The 17,733-nt window shown below is 38.9% G+C and overlaps 1 protein-coding gene across 1 annotated transcript in view; it reads right to left on the bottom strand.

Annotated features, from left to right (window-relative positions):
• Positions 1 to 5,593: 5,593 nt before the first annotated feature.
• The window catches only part of mylk5 (myosin, light chain kinase 5), a 33,309-nt gene continuing 21,169 nt past the window's right edge, over positions 5,594 to 17,733 (bottom strand). Inside the window, exons 9-17 of the mRNA XM_017697501.2 lie at positions 15,869 to 15,968; positions 14,177 to 14,380; positions 12,377 to 12,594; positions 11,219 to 11,342; positions 9,443 to 9,595; positions 7,996 to 8,125; positions 7,809 to 7,896; positions 7,109 to 7,231; positions 5,594 to 6,245 (exon numbers count right to left, since the gene is read on the bottom strand). Of these exons, the coding sequence (XP_017552990.1) occupies positions 6,019 to 6,245; positions 7,109 to 7,231; positions 7,809 to 7,896; positions 7,996 to 8,125; positions 9,443 to 9,595; positions 11,219 to 11,342; positions 12,377 to 12,594; positions 14,177 to 14,380; positions 15,869 to 15,968 (1,367 nt within the window). The 3' untranslated portion in view covers positions 5,594 to 6,018. The remainder of the gene's footprint in view (positions 6,246 to 7,108; positions 7,232 to 7,808; positions 7,897 to 7,995; positions 8,126 to 9,442; positions 9,596 to 11,218; positions 11,343 to 12,376; positions 12,595 to 14,176; positions 14,381 to 15,868; positions 15,969 to 17,733) is intronic.

Here is a 17,733-nt window from a genome sequence, read left to right as displayed (position 1 = left end):
CATGCAACCCTATCCACTCAATGAATACAAAACACTACATAAACAATATCAGCACATGTAATCATTGTAGATATGATAGAAAGCAGTATGACGGCATATTTACATACAGTGCCATGAGTTAAGCATAGAAAAGCAGTGACCCATATAAATGACAACCGCTGATTAGCATGATTGAACTGATATGATGATATAAAATACTAACGTTATTGTTGATGTACGGCTACAGAAAACTTGCGGTGTTGGTCAAATTAGGTTTTTGATAAGCTTGTTCAATATCGCTACTGTCAGAACAAAACCTCACATCTCCGAAATGGCAACTTTACAGTAGAAGGAAAAAAAAACATACTCAATGGAAGTCAATGGAACCAGACTATTTGTCTAAGTCATTTTGGGATGTTTCTTGTGGTCCACTCATCCCAAAATTAACACACAATGTAAAAGCCAACAGGTACTTTCAAATTATGCCAAAAATAAAAAATATAACATACAAGATTTTGTTCTGAAGTGAAGCGAAATGCTTCTGAAAACCTAGTATAATGATACAATCATGATGTCACATTCATAAAACCAAGACAAGAACTATGCAGAAATATGAACTACAGTCCAATCAGGTTTAGTCAAATTGCTCCTTGGATATTTTATGATATTTAGTGTAAACATACAATCATGTTGACATCATTCATCAGCATCCCATACATGAATGCAAGAATATTAGGACAAGAATTCAAGTCTTGATTGAACAACATGTGGAACCCAGTTTACCTACACAATACAGGCACAGGCATGTAGTACACCACCATTCCCACCAAGATGCTCAGAATGATCCGGAAGGCCCTTTTCTTTGTGGGGCTGAGCGTTTAGTTGCTGCTTCCAGGTTTGGCCGAGTACAAGGCTCTCAGTGTGGAGATGCTGAAGAACACGACGGCAGGAAGACCGACATAGAACAACAGCATGCAGACGGGGTGAAAGTAAGAGAGTTGGTAAATGACAGATATTAGCCAAATGACGAGAGCGTACACCCAGACTGGTGCACTCGATGAGGCAGGTTCTCGATCAGCAGCACTCGATGAGGCAGGTTCTTGACAGCCAGGTATTGCACTGGGTGAACAATTGCTACATAACAATCGACACAGATGGCCACTAAGAACAAAGGCACTGCAGTAAGGCTTGGACTGTGGAGACCATAGAGAAAGAGGTAATTAGCCTTAAAGAGATTCAGCTCATTAAGAACAACCATCGGGACATACACATAGTGCCAGATGTTGATGAGGCTGATGTGCAGGAGGAAGGCTTCGGACAGCGAAGAGGTGGAGGAGGCACTTCTGTCATTTCTTCTTTTACAGTTTCTCTTCAGAAGCTCGTTTACAACAATAATGTTCACAGGGAAACTAAGGATAAGAAAAATTATTTCCAGCAGAAATGTAATCTGTTGGTAAGGATAACTGCAGGAACTTATCCAGTTCTGGGCTTGAGGTAAGGTCAGATTGGTTGAACTGACATCCATCTTTTACCCCTTTTCAATCAGCCCAGTCCACTGAGATCTTTTATGTGACCAGAATGCTAGACAGCGAAAAATCCAACAGTGATTCTCTTATGTTTGATGTTATTCTCTACAACCCACCTCTTCTGTCCAGGTAGACAGGAGCAGGCCAAAGAAGTAGAGGTGATGAATGTGCATGACTTTTACTGTCAACTCAGTCACTATTATTATGACACAACTGTCCATTAATATCTTCTATTATCATATATGCCAATAGCAGCCTAATTCCAAACATAGTTTACAGTCACTGTCGCTGTCACTGGTGTAACACCAGTGACAGCGACTCCAGTGACATTCTGGTTAAAACTGAAGATTTTGTAAATTGGCTGACTCACTGGTGGCTCAGGCGACCTTGTGCAACTATTTAAAATCAGTAATAAAATGATATTTGGCTTTATTTTGACAAAATTTTAATTACCCAGTCATGAAAACACATAACACCAGTGACAGACGTTATGTGATGCCTGATAAACAACATTATGAATAAATTAGTGAAATATGGTGAGCGAGCGTGGACTGGCCTAATGATTCTCACGTCTTGAGCTGCTTCCTTTCTGATGAGCCTCGACACAAAGAAGCAGTTTAATAGAGCTGAAAATAGTTAAAATGTAACATAAGTCCTGATAACACCAGTGACCAAAATCTTTTTAAACTAAAATACAAATTTTGTAAATGTAGTATAATGTTAATGATATTAAAAGTAAACATGAATCTGTTTTATACAAATTCTTAAGTTAAACCTCTCAAAAATATTGTTTTATATCAAAAATGGTTGAAAAATGTTTATGTGATGAGTTGTTTCACAGATGCAGAGTGATTATGAAACAAGACTAAAAAGAAAAATCAGAGAAATCTTACAGGAAAAGTGTTATTTAATCTTAGATCAACTGTGTAAATGTACATACTGACTTTTGGTGCTGGGCCTTACATTTTAAGCATCTTTTTAAGCCCTGCAACCTTTGTGTTATTGTTTCACTACTCCAAATGGGGAATGACCCAGGTCATGCAAATGCTGTGCTAATTTTCACATCCAAATAAGTTGATTTTTGGCTAATTAGGCTATATATATAAATTATGGGAACAATCTCATTTGAAAGCCAAGCCTGAAATGCAACCTTAGCTGCTAAAATGTGCACTTATTATACAAAATGGCATCTATGGAATCAATTACATATATGATTGAAAGCTTTGCGATGGCATATTTACATTCAGTGCCTGTTCTTAGTCCATTAGGAGTCTCAAATTACAAAGCATTTCATTTGATTACAGTTTATTACTATGGAGAACTCATACAAACGAATTGGTTGATATCAGTCTTATACAAATAGGGGCAAAAGAAGGGCTGTCAAATATTAATGGACAGAAGCTAGACTATGTTAACCAATGAGATCAGGCAAGTGGTTGTTATGTAAGAGTGACTGGTAGGATTTCACAGTATTTTGAGATTTTTTTTTAAAGTTTGGTTCCATTGACTTCCATTAAAAGATAACAAAAAACAAAAAAATAGTTTTTTTCCTTCTCCTGTAAAATGACCATTTTGGTTTTCTTCCGACAACAGCGAAGGCCCTCCCAATACTAACGACAATTTATGGTCCTCGTAAACTTGCAAATTTGTGACAAGAATGTCAAATTTGAATTGTAAACTTGGGCAAATTGTAGATTGCCTGGATTTATGAGCTGTAGTGCACAACCAGGCAGTACATTATCTGATACCACATGAAGACAGTACATCTGTTTGGTACATCTGCGAGTACACCTGGTTGGTTGGTTCGTGTAGTGGGTAACACCCCTGCCTTCTATGCTGTAGACTGGGGTTCAATCCCCACCTGGGTAAGCACCCTACACTACACCAATAAGAGTCCTTGGGCAAGACTCCTAACACCACCTTTGCCTACCTGTGTAAAATGATGAAACTGTAAGTCACTCTGGATAAGAGCGTCCGCCAAATGCTGTAAATGTCTTCATATGGACACTACATGAGGACATCTCCTTATAGCTACACTCTTTAACCATTTTATCAGCTCCACTTACCATTTAGGAGCACTTTGTATTTCTACAGTTACAGACTGTAGCCTATTTGTTTTGTCTCTGCTCTGTTAGCCTCCTTTCATCCTGTTCTTCAGAGATCAGGACCCCAACAAGGCCACCACAGAGCAGGTATTATTTGGGTGGTGGATTATTCTCAGCACTTTTTACTGCTGAATAAAGTTTGAGTGGACACAGTGTTTAAAAACTGCAGCAGCACTGCTGTGTCTGATCCACTCACACCAGTACAACACACACTAACACACCACCAACACATCAGTGTTACTGCAGTGCTGAGAATGATCCACCATCCAAATAGTACCTGCTCTGTGAGGGTCCATGGGGGTCCTGATCACTGAAGAACAGGGTAAAAGGGGGCTAATAAAGTATCAGAGAAACAGATGGACTACAGTCTGTAACTGTAGAACTACAACGTGCTCCTATATGGTCAGAGGAGCTGATAAAATGGACAATGAGCGTAGAAACAATGAGGTGTATTTAAAGAACTTGCTGGTCAGTGTATATAGTGCTCACTGATCTAGACCTTTCAGTTGTGACAGTTGCTAGGTTTTAGATGAATTAGACTTATAAATAACCCTATAAATCTTAGCAGATCAAGGTAACGCTAGCTAATGTTAGCTGGCTAACACATACACTGCATTAGGTAGCTATAGCTAGCCAGCATATCTAGCTAGCAAAGTTAGCTAACTAACTTGTTAGATTTGTGTTAGTAAGATGATACCTGAATGTTTTCACGGCCAAATAAAAAATGAGTGGTTGTTACCGTTTGTCAAGATTACATTTTAACCCACCTTTGCATTCGACCTGTGTTTAGGTCCCAACAAACACTGTTTCTGCCAAATAATGGCTCTAACCTTGTCTGTTGTGACCGTTAGACGTTCAGCACTCAGCATTGACTAAAATATCTTAAAAGAATAAAATTACAGATCATTTTGTTGACATCAACCAAAAACCCCTTTGCTTCACCTTGTTAGCTTATGTCCCTAGTCAGAATAAACACAATTCCTCGTGACCTGTCTTCCCTTAAGCCTGTTTCCACTACTGGAGAAAAACAATTAATAAAAATAACCATTTAGTGTCAGAATAAAGAGACAGTTTTCCAAAATTATGACTTCACATCGCATAATAATTAGCATTCCTCTTATTGTGACAAAGTAAGTTACAATTATGAGAACCCCATAGAAACCAAGTGTTTCTGTTGGTTCCTGATGGTTTTGGAATGTCTTTTGGCTTTTTTAATGGGTTGATATCACAATGTAAAGGGTCCCAATGGTTTAACAGGATAAAGTACATTTCATAGTAAGTCATAACTATGAGATTAAGTTAACTATGCCTAATCATAATTATGAGATGCTAATGTAATAATTCTGATATATTAAGTAATAATTGAGATTTATTCTCATTATTACGAGATACTAAATCATAATTATAATGAGATAGCAAGTCATAATTTCGAGATGCTGTGTCATAATTATGAGATTGTAAAGTCATGCTCATGGAAAACTGACTCATTATTATGGCGTACCAAATATGTCATAATTATGGAAAACTTTTTCTTTATTATGACATTAAGGGCTATATATTTCTTTTCCAGTGGTAGAAACGGGCTTCCATACGCCTCCTCTACATAAAAGAGAAAAAAAGTTTAACTCATTATTTTGAAAATAAATCTTTTTGTCTAAATAATGACATATTGAGATTTTGATGTAAAGAGAATTACCGTTTTCTTTTTAATTTCACTTTTTCTTTCAAGATTTTGTACAAAATGGCTTAGTTTTGCACAATTTTGACATAGTATTTACAAATAAAGGATTTGTCAGATGTCTGACATGGTGTATCAAAATAAATTTAGAGAATGTAAGTAATTATATATATAATTTTTTTTATATGTATTAAATCGAAACTTTGAATACTTTCAGGGATGAAAGGCATTTGTCTGCTTATTGAAAGTTGCAGTGGATAAAAAATTTTAAATCTAAAGTCCATCAATCACACTGAGACCAGGGGTGATGACTGCACTGGTGGATTTATTGATATGTCTTGGGAAAAATCTGTAGATATTAACTTGTTTAACAAAACAAGTGCAGCATTTTCCACAGTCACTGGAATGTTATTAAACTTACATCAGCATAAAATGTTGAAAACACTCAAACAGGATCTTAAAAGATGTAATTTACATTTCTCAGAACAGTAACCTGTTTTGGTATATGAACAGGGTGAGAGACAAAGACAGAGAGAGAGAGAGAGAGAGAGAGAGAGAGAGAGAGGGAGAGAGAGGGAGAGAGAGAGGGAGAGAGAGAGAGAGAGAGAGAGAGAGAGAGGGAGAGAGAGGGAGAGAGAGAGAGAGAGAGAGAGAGAGTAACAGTGACTGTATATTTGTATATATTATATATCTTATTGTATGTCTATATGTAGAAGTGTTAATGACATTCTCAGTCTGTGTCTTCCTCCTGCTCTACTACTGTGAGTTTGGCAGAGCACAGCGCCTCCCCATGGACATTGTTGGCTCTGCAGGAGTATGTGCCACTCTGCCTCATGGACACACTCTCCAGGGTCAGGACACAGGTCCCATCCTCCTCATACTCCACTTGCACACTGCCTTCTTTCTCCTCCAGAACCACTCCATCCCTCAGCCACACCACCTCAGGGTCTGGGTAACCTGAGAGTAAAAAAAAAAAAAGAGAGAGAGAGAGAGAGAGAGAGAGAGAGAGAGAGAGAGAGAGAGAGAGGGGATTAGTGTATGTGCACCACACACATTAAGAAGACACTACCATGTCAGTGAGTGCATTTACATATGCTTAATAATCCGATCATACTCTGATTCCTGCAGTTATCTGATTATTCAAATGGTCATGTAAACAGTATACTGTGATTTATTAGACTGGAGTAAGGTCTAGAAGTTCGATGAAGGGAGCTGGATTTTAGCTCAGTAATCTGATTTCTCAGTGCATGTAAACTCTTACTCTGATTTCTTTCGGATTTCTCAGTCTGCACATGTGTGGAAACGGTGGTACCGGAAACAAGCAGCCAGAGTTGCAGTGAGATGCAGCAAAAAAATTTGGAGTGATGCTGAAAGCAACTAAATGCTTGATTAAATTAAGGATTTTATTGTTCTTCATCTTGTAGATGGTGTATATTCTCAGGTAAAGCAGTGCAATGTTTTAGAAAAAAAAAGCCGCAGTATGAAGTTTGAGTTTTATGTAATGTTTACGTCACGTCTTCTTTTATGAGTTTATTGGCTGGTGGCAAAGCAGAAATCTGATTACTGTCTGACTCACATAGACCTGGAGTTTGACATTATCTGATTACTCAAGTTCATGTAAACATGTTGATTGTATTACTGACAAAATGTGATTTTCTACACTTATCGGATTATTAAGTGCATGTGAATGCACTCACTGTAATGGCGGTCCTGAATAATTGTCAAACAATTTAATGGACCTATAAGGTAGGTGAAGCTCATAAAGTGACCAGGAAATACAAGGTAGGGGTTTCCAATAAAGTGGACAGTGAGTGTCTAACCTGTGACCTGGCAGAAGAACTCGGCGGTGGATTCCTCAATAACAGACAGGTCAAACAGAGTCTTAGTGAAATCAGGCTTAGACTGCATCTTCTTCTCCAGAGTCTTGAGAGCCTGCTCTGTGTCTGTACAAGGCCAGAGAGAGAGAGCAGGTCAATGACTGCTTGGCTGCAAGATAAGTTCATAATGTGTGCTCGTTATAAATACATGTAGAAATACTTGCCTATTTATCTCAATTAATCTAAAAAGCATCTTAAAAAACTGTGAAGAGTTTGGCACAAAACAAATCAAGTAGATTTGGGGCTAAATCTGCTGTGTCCAATCAAACCACCACCTTTGTTCCAAAATGATCATTTTATTCCATTGTCCTTCAACCAGGAGGGTTTTAAAATCATGTGACTGTGATGTGTTTGTTGTTTCAGTTTATTTTCCCGAAATAAATGTCTGTGTGATTTAAAATCTGTTTGAGGAGAGCTTGCATGCAAGACAGTAATTTGGGTGGCCTGAGGATGGACTGGCAGTAGCAAACAGTCAGCGAGGTGCTGACCTTATCAGGCCAGTGGACCGACATGTGTTCGCTATCTGGGTAATTTTACTTAGAAAATGAACAAAACGTAATTGGACCATGGGGGCCCAAACCTTTGCATATGACTGTATGTAACTTGAAAGTGTCTGGTTTTGCTATGTGTGAGTGAATTTTACCATCCACAGGGCTGGGGAGAGAAGCTGAGCTGTCAGTTTTGGACAGCATGGCCATCCTCTTCAGAGCCAACACAGCTTTGCCTGTTTTCTGCACATAAACACAGAGGAACCGTTCAGTCCCTGCTAATCTCTTTTTGGCTTCCTGCAGTGTTTTTTCTTTCCTGAATACTTTTTGGGAAAAATGTACCTTCCACTTCTGCCTGGCCAAGAACTTCTTAATCTTGTCTTTGGAGAGGTTTTTGGCGGTGCTGGGGTCCGCAGACTTAAACGTCGCCATCCAGGAGTGAGCCAGAGCTTCTTCACAGGACATCCGGCGCCTGCACAGAGAGAGCACAGTGACTGTGTGAGTTTGTTGTTTGTGGGGATGAAACATCCTCAGAATTATGGAAATCATGAACATTTTGACGCTGTATGGATATTTGGCTGCTGCCCCTGAGCAGGTATGATTTTTCATGAAACAAAATTAGATTTCTCTTTCTTGTTGGGCTGAGAGCCACAGTAGAAGCGCACTCACATTAACTGATTTTTTAATTAATGCTATTAATGCACCAAGTCTTTTGCTGCCCCTGTCCCAACTTCTTTGGAACATGTTACAGGCATCAAATTCAAAATGAGTGAATATTTGCAAAAAACAATAAAGTTTATCCATTTGAACATTAAATATCTTGTCTTTGTAGTGTATTCAATTGAATATAGGTTGAAAAGGATTTACAAATCATCGTATTCTGTTTTATTTATGTTTTACACAACGTCCCAACTTCATTGGAATTGGAGTTGTAAATAAAATGGGTATATTTGTGTTGTAGGCCTTGCAACCGCTAGTTCCTATCATCACTGCTGTGAACTTCACTGGAATTGGGGTTTTACTATCTAAAACCACCAGTGAACCTACATGTTTTATATGTAATGTGGATGGTGGTAAAATAGTGATAAAGTTTTTTGCGGATATTTTGTCTCTGCCACAAACAGTTTTTAAACAATATATTTAAGGCTGAAAACTATGCAAAATTATCATAAAACAACGTCTCAGACATCAGCAATATATTCACACACACAAACACACACACACATCTTTCTGGGTTGTGGCAGGGAGCTGGAGCCCATCCCTGCAGTTATTGGGTGGAAGACAGGATACACCCTGGACAGATCAGCAGTCCACCGCAGGGCACAGTATATTCATTTTCATATTCTAACAATTTGATGTATTAACTTTCTGTGAGGGAGCTTTCAGAGGCATAAACTCTTCAGACATTTCACTTCAAACCACTCTGAATTACTTTGACATATTAATGATTTAATATTGCAGGGAATCTGAAAAGTCAGTGGAGGTAATCTAAAAATGTTTGTCTATGAAATCGTCCAAAGAGTTTAATACAAGCTTTAGGCCTAAATGGTGGCTTTAGATAGTAAATAAAATGGCTATAGTTGTGTTACAGACATTCTGACCTCTAGTTCAAAGTCAAAAATTACTTTGTTTATAACTTTGTGACTGAATTAAGCTGACTGTTTGAAAAATCTGAAAACTAGCTGCTTTGTGTTGTGGTAACACCTGTGGTAAATTCACTGTAACACATGCTCAAGACAGGACTTTGACTTTATGTGTGTGAATGCATGTCCACTCAACCCAGTCTAACCTGACGTCTTTGTGCAGTAGAGAGCTGATGAAGTCTTTGGCCTGGTCAGTGATGTCTTCAAAGCTTTCCTCATCAAACTCCCACTGGGCTGCGGTCACAAGAGCCAGAGTCTCAGTGTCGCTGTCCCCCAGGAACGGAGATTCACCACTCAGCCTTTATTCACACACGAAAATGCACCAGACATGGAATAACTATAGGATTATTATTGTATTCACTAATAGGAAACACTTGTATTTACATCAGTAACCACTAGATGGCAGATAGTGACTTTTAACTCCGGGTTTATTATTCAGTTATTCAGTATTTACCATGAATGATTCAGTACCTACAATAAATGAGTCAATATCTATTAGAAATGATTCAATATTCAATATCTATGATTCATCAACTACAACAGATTGTTTAGTAACTACTATTAATGATTCAGTAACTACCATAAATGATCCAGTTTCTACAAGGAATGATTCTTTTCCTACTTTAAATTATTCTGTACTATAAATGTATGGTTTGATGACCTCAGGGTCACATCGCTGCTGTTTGCAGATGATGTGGTCCTATTGGGGACATCAGGCCGTGAACTTCAGCTTTCAATGGATCGGTTTGCAGCCGAGTGTGAAGCGGCCGGGATGAGGATCAGTACCTCCAAATCCGAGGCCATGGCTCTCATGCGGGAAAGGGTGGAGAGCCCTCTCTGGGTTGGGGATGAGCTCTTGCCTCAAGTGGAGGAGTTTAAGTATCTCGGGGTCTTGTTCACGAGTGATGGTACAAGGGAGCGGGAGATTGACAGGCGGATTGGTGCTGGGTCAGCAGTGATGCGGGCTCTTTACTGGTCTGTTGTGGTAAAGAAAGAGCTGAGCCATAAGGCAAGGCTCTCGATTTACTGGTCGATCTACGTTCCCACCCTCACCTATGGTCATGAGCTTTGGGTAATGACCGAAAGAACGAGATCGCGAATACAAGCGGCCGAAATGAGTTTCCTCCGCAGGGTGGCTGGACTCTCCCTTAGAGATAGGGTGAGAAGTTCGGTCATCCGGGAGGGACTCGGAGTAGAGCCGCTGTTTCTTCACGTCGAGAGGAGCCAGTTGAGGTGGTTCGGGCATCTGGTTAGGATGCCTCCTGGACGCCTCCCTTGGTCACAGGCAAGTCCACCGGGGAGGAGACCCCGGGGAAGACCCAGGACACGCTGGCGTGACTATATCGCCCAGCTGGCCTGGGAGCACCTCGGAATCCCTCCCAGGGAGCTAGTGGAAGTGGCTGGGGAAAGGGAGGTCTGGGCCTCATTGCTCAGGATGCTGCCCCCGCGACCCGAACCCCGGAGAAGCGGAAGATGATGGATGGATGGATGGATGGATATAAATGTACTATAAATAATTCAGTATTTACTATAAATGATTCAGTAACTACTGTAAATGTTCCAGTATCTATTAGGAATGACTCGGTTACTAATATAAATGATTCAACAACTAGGTACTATAAATTAGTATCTCAGTATCTACTATAAGATATTCTGTAACTATTATGAAGTGATTCAGTAACTGCTAGAAATGATACAATTTAGTAACTAAATGATTCTGTAAGTACTATAAATGATTCAGTATCTGCTATAAATGGTCCAGTGTCGACTCAGTAACTACGATGAAATTAATGTCTAAGTTTTGTGTTTATAAAAGTGAGGATCTGAAGTGTGGGCCTACATACAGACCCTCAGAGTTTAAGGAGACAACAATACGTGATACTTGAAACAAATCTACACAGATACACACATACAAAACTCACAGTATATAACAGATCACCCCAATGCTCCACATATCTGTGGCCAAATAGATGGGTTCATAGTTGATGACCTCTGGAGCCACAAACTCAGGGGTGCCGTGCATCACCTTCACAGGGTTGGAGGGATCTACAGAACAGACACACAAACACAAGCAACTCAAGGCCCCAGCATTCTTTCCAACATTGAAACATGGATTCATCTTCAAACACAGTGCAATTCATTGCTGTGCACTCATAGATGACCCATGTCCACATATCACAAGCACATGTTCACCCATATACAGACTCACCCACAGGGCAGCCTGTATTAGGGCATAAAGGGGAAAGCTTGGCCCAGCTGTTTTCATTGGCAAATGTGACAGTGGAATTTTTTTTGACAAAATCTGTTAAAACTGTGAAACAGAAATTGTACATGTTAATAAATATTCTCTAAAAATGTTTTCATTTGTGCCAAGTTTGATGTGTAAGCCTTAAACAGGCAACACATTATTTAGTAACTACTATTAGTGATTCAGTAACTACTATAAGAGATTCAGTAAGTACTTTAAGAGATTCCGTAATTACTATAAATGATTCAGTAACTACAATAAGCCATTTCATAACTATTATAAGTGATTCAGTAACTGCTGTAGAAGATCCAGTATCTACTGGGAATGATTCAGTAACAGCTATAAATTATTCTGTATGTTCTATAAATTCTATAAACCTATAAAAACTATAAATCATTCAGTAATTGCTATAACATGATATCTAAGCCTTAAACAGGCAACAGAATGTTTAGTAACTACTATAAATGATTCAGTATCTGTTAAAAAGTTGAAACGGAAATTGAACATGTTAATAATATTCTCAAAAAAGTGTTTTCATTCATTCTAAGCATGATATCTAAGGCTTAAACAGGCACAGTCACCAGCCATGGCCAAAAAAGTTATTGCAGTACAGTAGAGACCACAGACAGAGGGAGAGTCCATGGTTAACAAACAAACCTTAACCATGTTAAGTATAACCCATATGATAGAAAACTGTTTTTTAACATGTCAGACTGTGCTTGTGTACATGCAGACAGCACTATAAGCAGACTATATAGCTCATGCAGACGTCTTTGTTTGGTCCAGTTTCTACTCTAAGAGCAAGAACCTGCTCATCCATACATTCACTCACCCAGCTTGGCGGCGAGCCCAAAGTCAATGATTTTAATCTGAATGCCGGTTTTGTCCACACATACAATGTTCTCAGGTTTGAGGTCCAGATGGATGATGTTCTGCTGATGCATGTACTGGATACCCTGCAGGATCTGACACATGTAGCCGACACTGGACGGCTCTGTGTGCTCAAAATTATCATCCACAATACGCTCAAACAGCTCTCCACCTGCAATACTGCACAAACACAACACAGAGACCACTTCTGCTTAGCTTTAAGATGTGATGAAGTCAAGACCTCTTTCACTCTCAGCACAGAAACAATCAGCACAAGAGAATGAACTGCACATTCTAGACCTGACCTGGCCTACAGGTCAAAGTTGGCCCATAAGGACATCTGATTTGGCCAGCTCCCCCAATGAAAGAACAAACATATTTGTACTATATATTACTACTTACAGCTTGTAAAATGCTGTTAAAAAAGTACATTTTTCATATTTTCATAACAAAATATAATGTGAAGTAGGTCTGCAATGAATATTTAATAAACCTGATAAACAGTTTTTAGTAATTCAATGGGGATATGTTTAATAAAGCTAAATGCTGAGTTGCCAGAATCTGCCTGCTCGTTATGAATAAACACTTTTCTGATTTGTCTTTTTTCATGTCAGTCTGGTGACATTGAAATCTCTGCTGTAGTCAGAGGTTGAGCTGTGCAGATTAATGTTTTCAGATTAATGATGCTGCTTGCCTGTACCGCTCATCACTAACACGCTCAACCAATCCCCCAGACTAGCACTTTATGCTGCTCACTATGACAATAATTATTACTATCATTACTAAATGACAATAATAGCATTATTTATTATATAACATAATATTTTATACATATTTATTTATTATATAAAATAATATTTATATTATATACAATATAAATGATATAATATAATTTTAAAGATTTTAAAATAATCTTTCCTTATTGTAAAATATTTAAATATCCAGTTAGTGTTGACTACAATATTTTAAAAAATTACATTTTCAAAAGCTGCAGAATCTAGTGTAATGTTGTAAAAAGTAATCTTTTTAAACTCAATTTTAAACCTAACTACTCTCCTTATTTGTATACTGTTTTGTCTTTTTGGCCCTCGACCCACCATGAACACTGCACTTTAGCCCCCCAAGACAAAATGTTTAGGCACCCCTGATCTAATCAGTGGGTCAGAAGCACAAATACACACATTAAACTTTTTTCAGTCAGTTTTTCCACTGACTCAAACAGTTGAAGAATGCTATGCTATGATTAATGCCAACAGTAACCAATCACACTGCTTTTACTGTGTGCTTCTTGACCAATCACAGGTGCCAGATCAGAATTGAGTTTTTTTGTGTGGCCCTTGTGGGAAACAAATATTCCTTCATCATTTTGACATTGTGGGGACATTTGGCAGCTTCTCACAGAGAAACCTTTTTTTTTCCAAAAATGCAGCTTTTCCTTTGGGTTCCCGTTTTGGGCCAATTCTGGCTTTCCTGTGTGAGTGTTAGTTGACTACAAGGGAAATGCTAGGTATGTGGGCCAGGCTAGGGCCAGATCCTTCATATGACAATTATAGCATGAATGTTGTGAACCAACAATGTAGTTGGGCCAGATTGGGGCCAGATTTGGGCCACATGCTTTAGTTGTACTCACTTTACAGTGTGTGGGCCAGGTCTAGGCTGAGGACCCAGACCTACGTTGGGCCAGAACAAACCAAGCATGTGGCCCACTAGTGGGCCAGATAAATTTTGCTAATTGGGATATTATGCAGCCTGAGATACTCACAACTCCATCACCATCACTATCTCAGGTTTGTTGTCGTACGCTGCCAGACATTGCACCAGTTTGGGATGGTGGAGGAAGTTCATCAGTTCTATCTCTTTCTTGGCCGCTTCTCTCTCCTTTGCACGCCGGCCCTTGTAGAACTTTCCGGCACAGATGCGGCCGGTTTCCTTATGGGTCAGCCGGAACACCTGACCAAACTTCCCTCTGAGGAATAAAATAGCTGCAGTAAATAAAACATCCGCCAAGCGATGCAGTATGTTCACAGTCATGCTGCTGTAACCCAGCAACACAATGTCAAAGATTATTTGATGAACAATGCAGGGGTTTTTAGTAACTAAGCATATTAAAGTCAGTGTGGATGGGATATTAAAGCACATCTTCCTTCTGTTTTTTGATAATAAAATACGATAACACAATAACCTGTGCTTAATATGACCAGCTACATGAACCGTTTAGGAAGGAAGAGTCAGATTTGAATTCAGTCTGACTTTAAAACACAATTCAAGTGATGTAGGTGGTCATATATGTACACAGTGAGCAGTTTACAATTGCTTTGAATGTGGCACAGCCAATCAGATCTGTGTTATATTACTTTATGCTTATCCATAGCTGACTAAAGGAGTGACATATCACTGATTTCTCTGATCTTACTGTAACAGACACATCTCATTATTCTGCAGATAGCAGCAGTGGTGAAACTGACTCAGAAAAATGGTGGGAAAGTTGGTGATCGTCTCAAATGAAAAGTAAAAACAGACTTTGTCTAAACATGTTTTGTATTTTCTGCAATCTGATTCTCCACTCCATTGAACAAGTGACTGCTTTCCTGAGAATATAAAAGATCTCTGGGCTTGACAGCTAAACCCCTACACCTCTACATACACTCACTCATCACCCGAGCCGCTTCAGGGAAAAAGCTTTGTAATGGTTTGGATATTTTCTGAATAAGAGCTCACAGGAGTGAGGATAAAATCATAAAAAGTGAGAAAACCAGAGGCACTTATGTTCAAAAAGCTATTTAACTGAGCAGAAAGAATTTATTTACTCAGAACACACTAGTAAAACACTAAAATTAGAATAAATATACACAATATCAATACAATAGGTAGTTTTTTTATGCATTGTCACATAAAACACATCAGTGTGTTTGTTTAACCATTTCCAAAACTCTCCTTGAGGAAACCCAAAATTATTTGTCGTTATCATTCAATACCTGAATTGATTGATTAATCAATGCATAATTATCATGTTAATGTCTAAGGACATTAGAAGGAATCTGAATGGGAACCAGGAACATTGATCTTCAACAACAGCTCTCAAAAATCAATGGCTTTCTTGAAAACAATACATTCATGTTACTTTTTACTGCATTTATTTTGTCTGCATTTATTCTAATAATATTTTAAGGTTTTATGAGCAAAACACACTCACTGCTGAGATAAATGGCTTTAAACAATATGTTTAATACCCATAGCCCTTTACATTGTTTGTACCAAAAGAAATTGCCTAAAATGACCTGATGAAAAGTCTGGTTCCATTGACTTACATTAAAAGTAAAGCAAGTTCTTTCCTTCTCCTGATTTTGGCCATATGAGGTTTTGTTCCGACAGTATCATTATTACATATAGGACTCTATCTCTTTCTCTCTTTTCACACACACCCACACACATAAACACACGTAAAATTACTCACACTCCGAGTTTCTCCAGTACATTGTAGTGATCAGTGACTTTGTGCACATCATCAATAGTAACAGTCACAAACTCTTCTATCTTCTCTTCATGAGATTTTCCTTTAAAGCACACAGGACACAGAGCCCATCAGCACAGACTAACTGACCATACTTACAGCTACAGTTAACAAACACTGTCTATACATTACCACGGTCACAATACTGTTACCTTACACCAGCTAAAGAGTATCATCTTTAGTTCTGTTCAGTTCACACATACAGTACATACAAAATATATGTCTTGCACGCAGCTGTGAGGCAGTTTTCTGTGGGAAAGTGAGCAGCGAATAAAGTTAATGCTAATATGAAGCATTACAATGCTCAGTTTCAGCACTGTGAATCAAACCAAAAATAAAGAAAGATCCAAAAACTTTAAACTCATCTTTCAAACCTGTTTCACATGACAAATGGCATGTAATGATACCAAATAAATGTCTGAAACAGTATATTGCTGTATGGACACTATATGGACACATGTATTGGGACACATTTCTTAATTCAGGTGTTTCATTCAGTTTCATTGTAATAATTGTATTAAATCAAGCAGGTAGCCATGCAGTCTGCCTTTACAAGAATTTGTGAAAAAATGGGTCGTTCTATAGAGCTCACTGAATATGAGCATGGTACTGTAATAGTATGCCACCGTGGCAAGAAGTCAGTTTGTGAAATTTCTTCCCTCCTAGATTTTTCACAATCAACTGTGAGTGACATTATTGAAAAGTGGATGCATTCAAGATGCACAGCAACTCATCCATGAAGTGCCAGACCACGTAAAGTTACGGAGTGGGTCTCTGAATGCTGAGGAGCATAGTATTTAATAGTCACTGACACTCTGCTGATAAACAACGGCAGAGATCCAAACCTCCTCTGGCTTTAACGTCAGCATAAAAACTGCGCTAGAAACTTCATGGCATGGGCAGCACAAAGCACAATGCCAGGCGTTGGATGTAGTGGTGTAAAGCACTGCCGCTGGACACTGAAGCAGTGGATATGTATCCTGTGGAGTGACAAATCACACTTTTCTATCTGGCAGTCTGATGGATGGGTCTCTGTCTGGCGTTTGCCAAGAGAACGTTACCTGCCTGCCTGCATCGTGCCAACTGTAAAGCTTAGTGGAGGAGGGATAATGATATGGGGTTGTATTTCAGGAGTTGGTCTAGGCCTCTTAGTTCCAGTGAAGGGAAATCATAATGCTTCAGCAGACCAAGACATTTTGGACAATTCTATGCTTGCAACTTTGTGGGAACAGTTTGGGGCATGACTGGGTGAGTTTGTTGTGGAAGAACTTGTCCTCAACAGAACCCTGACCTCAACCCCATCGAACACTTTAAAGATGAACTAGAACAGAGATTATGAGCCAGGCCGTCTCACCCAAGATCAGTGTATGATCTCACAAATGCTCGTCTGGATGAGGCAAAAATTCCCACAGTCACACTCCAAAATTTATGGAAAGATTCCCAGAAAAGTGGAAGCTGTTATATCTGCAAAAGCGAACCAACTGCATATTAATGCCTATGGACTTAGAATGGGATATCATAAAAGCTCCTGTAGGTGTCCCATACTTTCGTCCACATAGTGCACATGCCTCAGTTTCTTCCAAGGAGTCTTATATACAATCTTTCATGCAAATCACTGTCAGTATTTATAACTAGGTATCCTGATGCAGGGGTGAGGGGACAGAGGCAGGGCTTATGCTATGTACCCCCCCCCATCTTTTATCTATTCTGAAAATATGTACAGTCATAGAGTCATATGCAGAAATTTGGGCACCCCTGGTCATAATACACATACTGTTTATTTACTGAATGTTCAACATACTTTTGCA

This window comes from Pygocentrus nattereri, chromosome 14, assembly GCF_015220715.1.
Source record: "Pygocentrus nattereri isolate fPygNat1 chromosome 14, fPygNat1.pri, whole genome shotgun sequence".
Taxonomy (NCBI): Eukaryota; Metazoa; Chordata; class Actinopteri; order Characiformes; family Serrasalmidae; genus Pygocentrus; species Pygocentrus nattereri.
The sequence above is the reverse complement of the archived record's forward strand: the minus strand, read 5'-3'. Positions and strand labels throughout refer to the sequence as shown.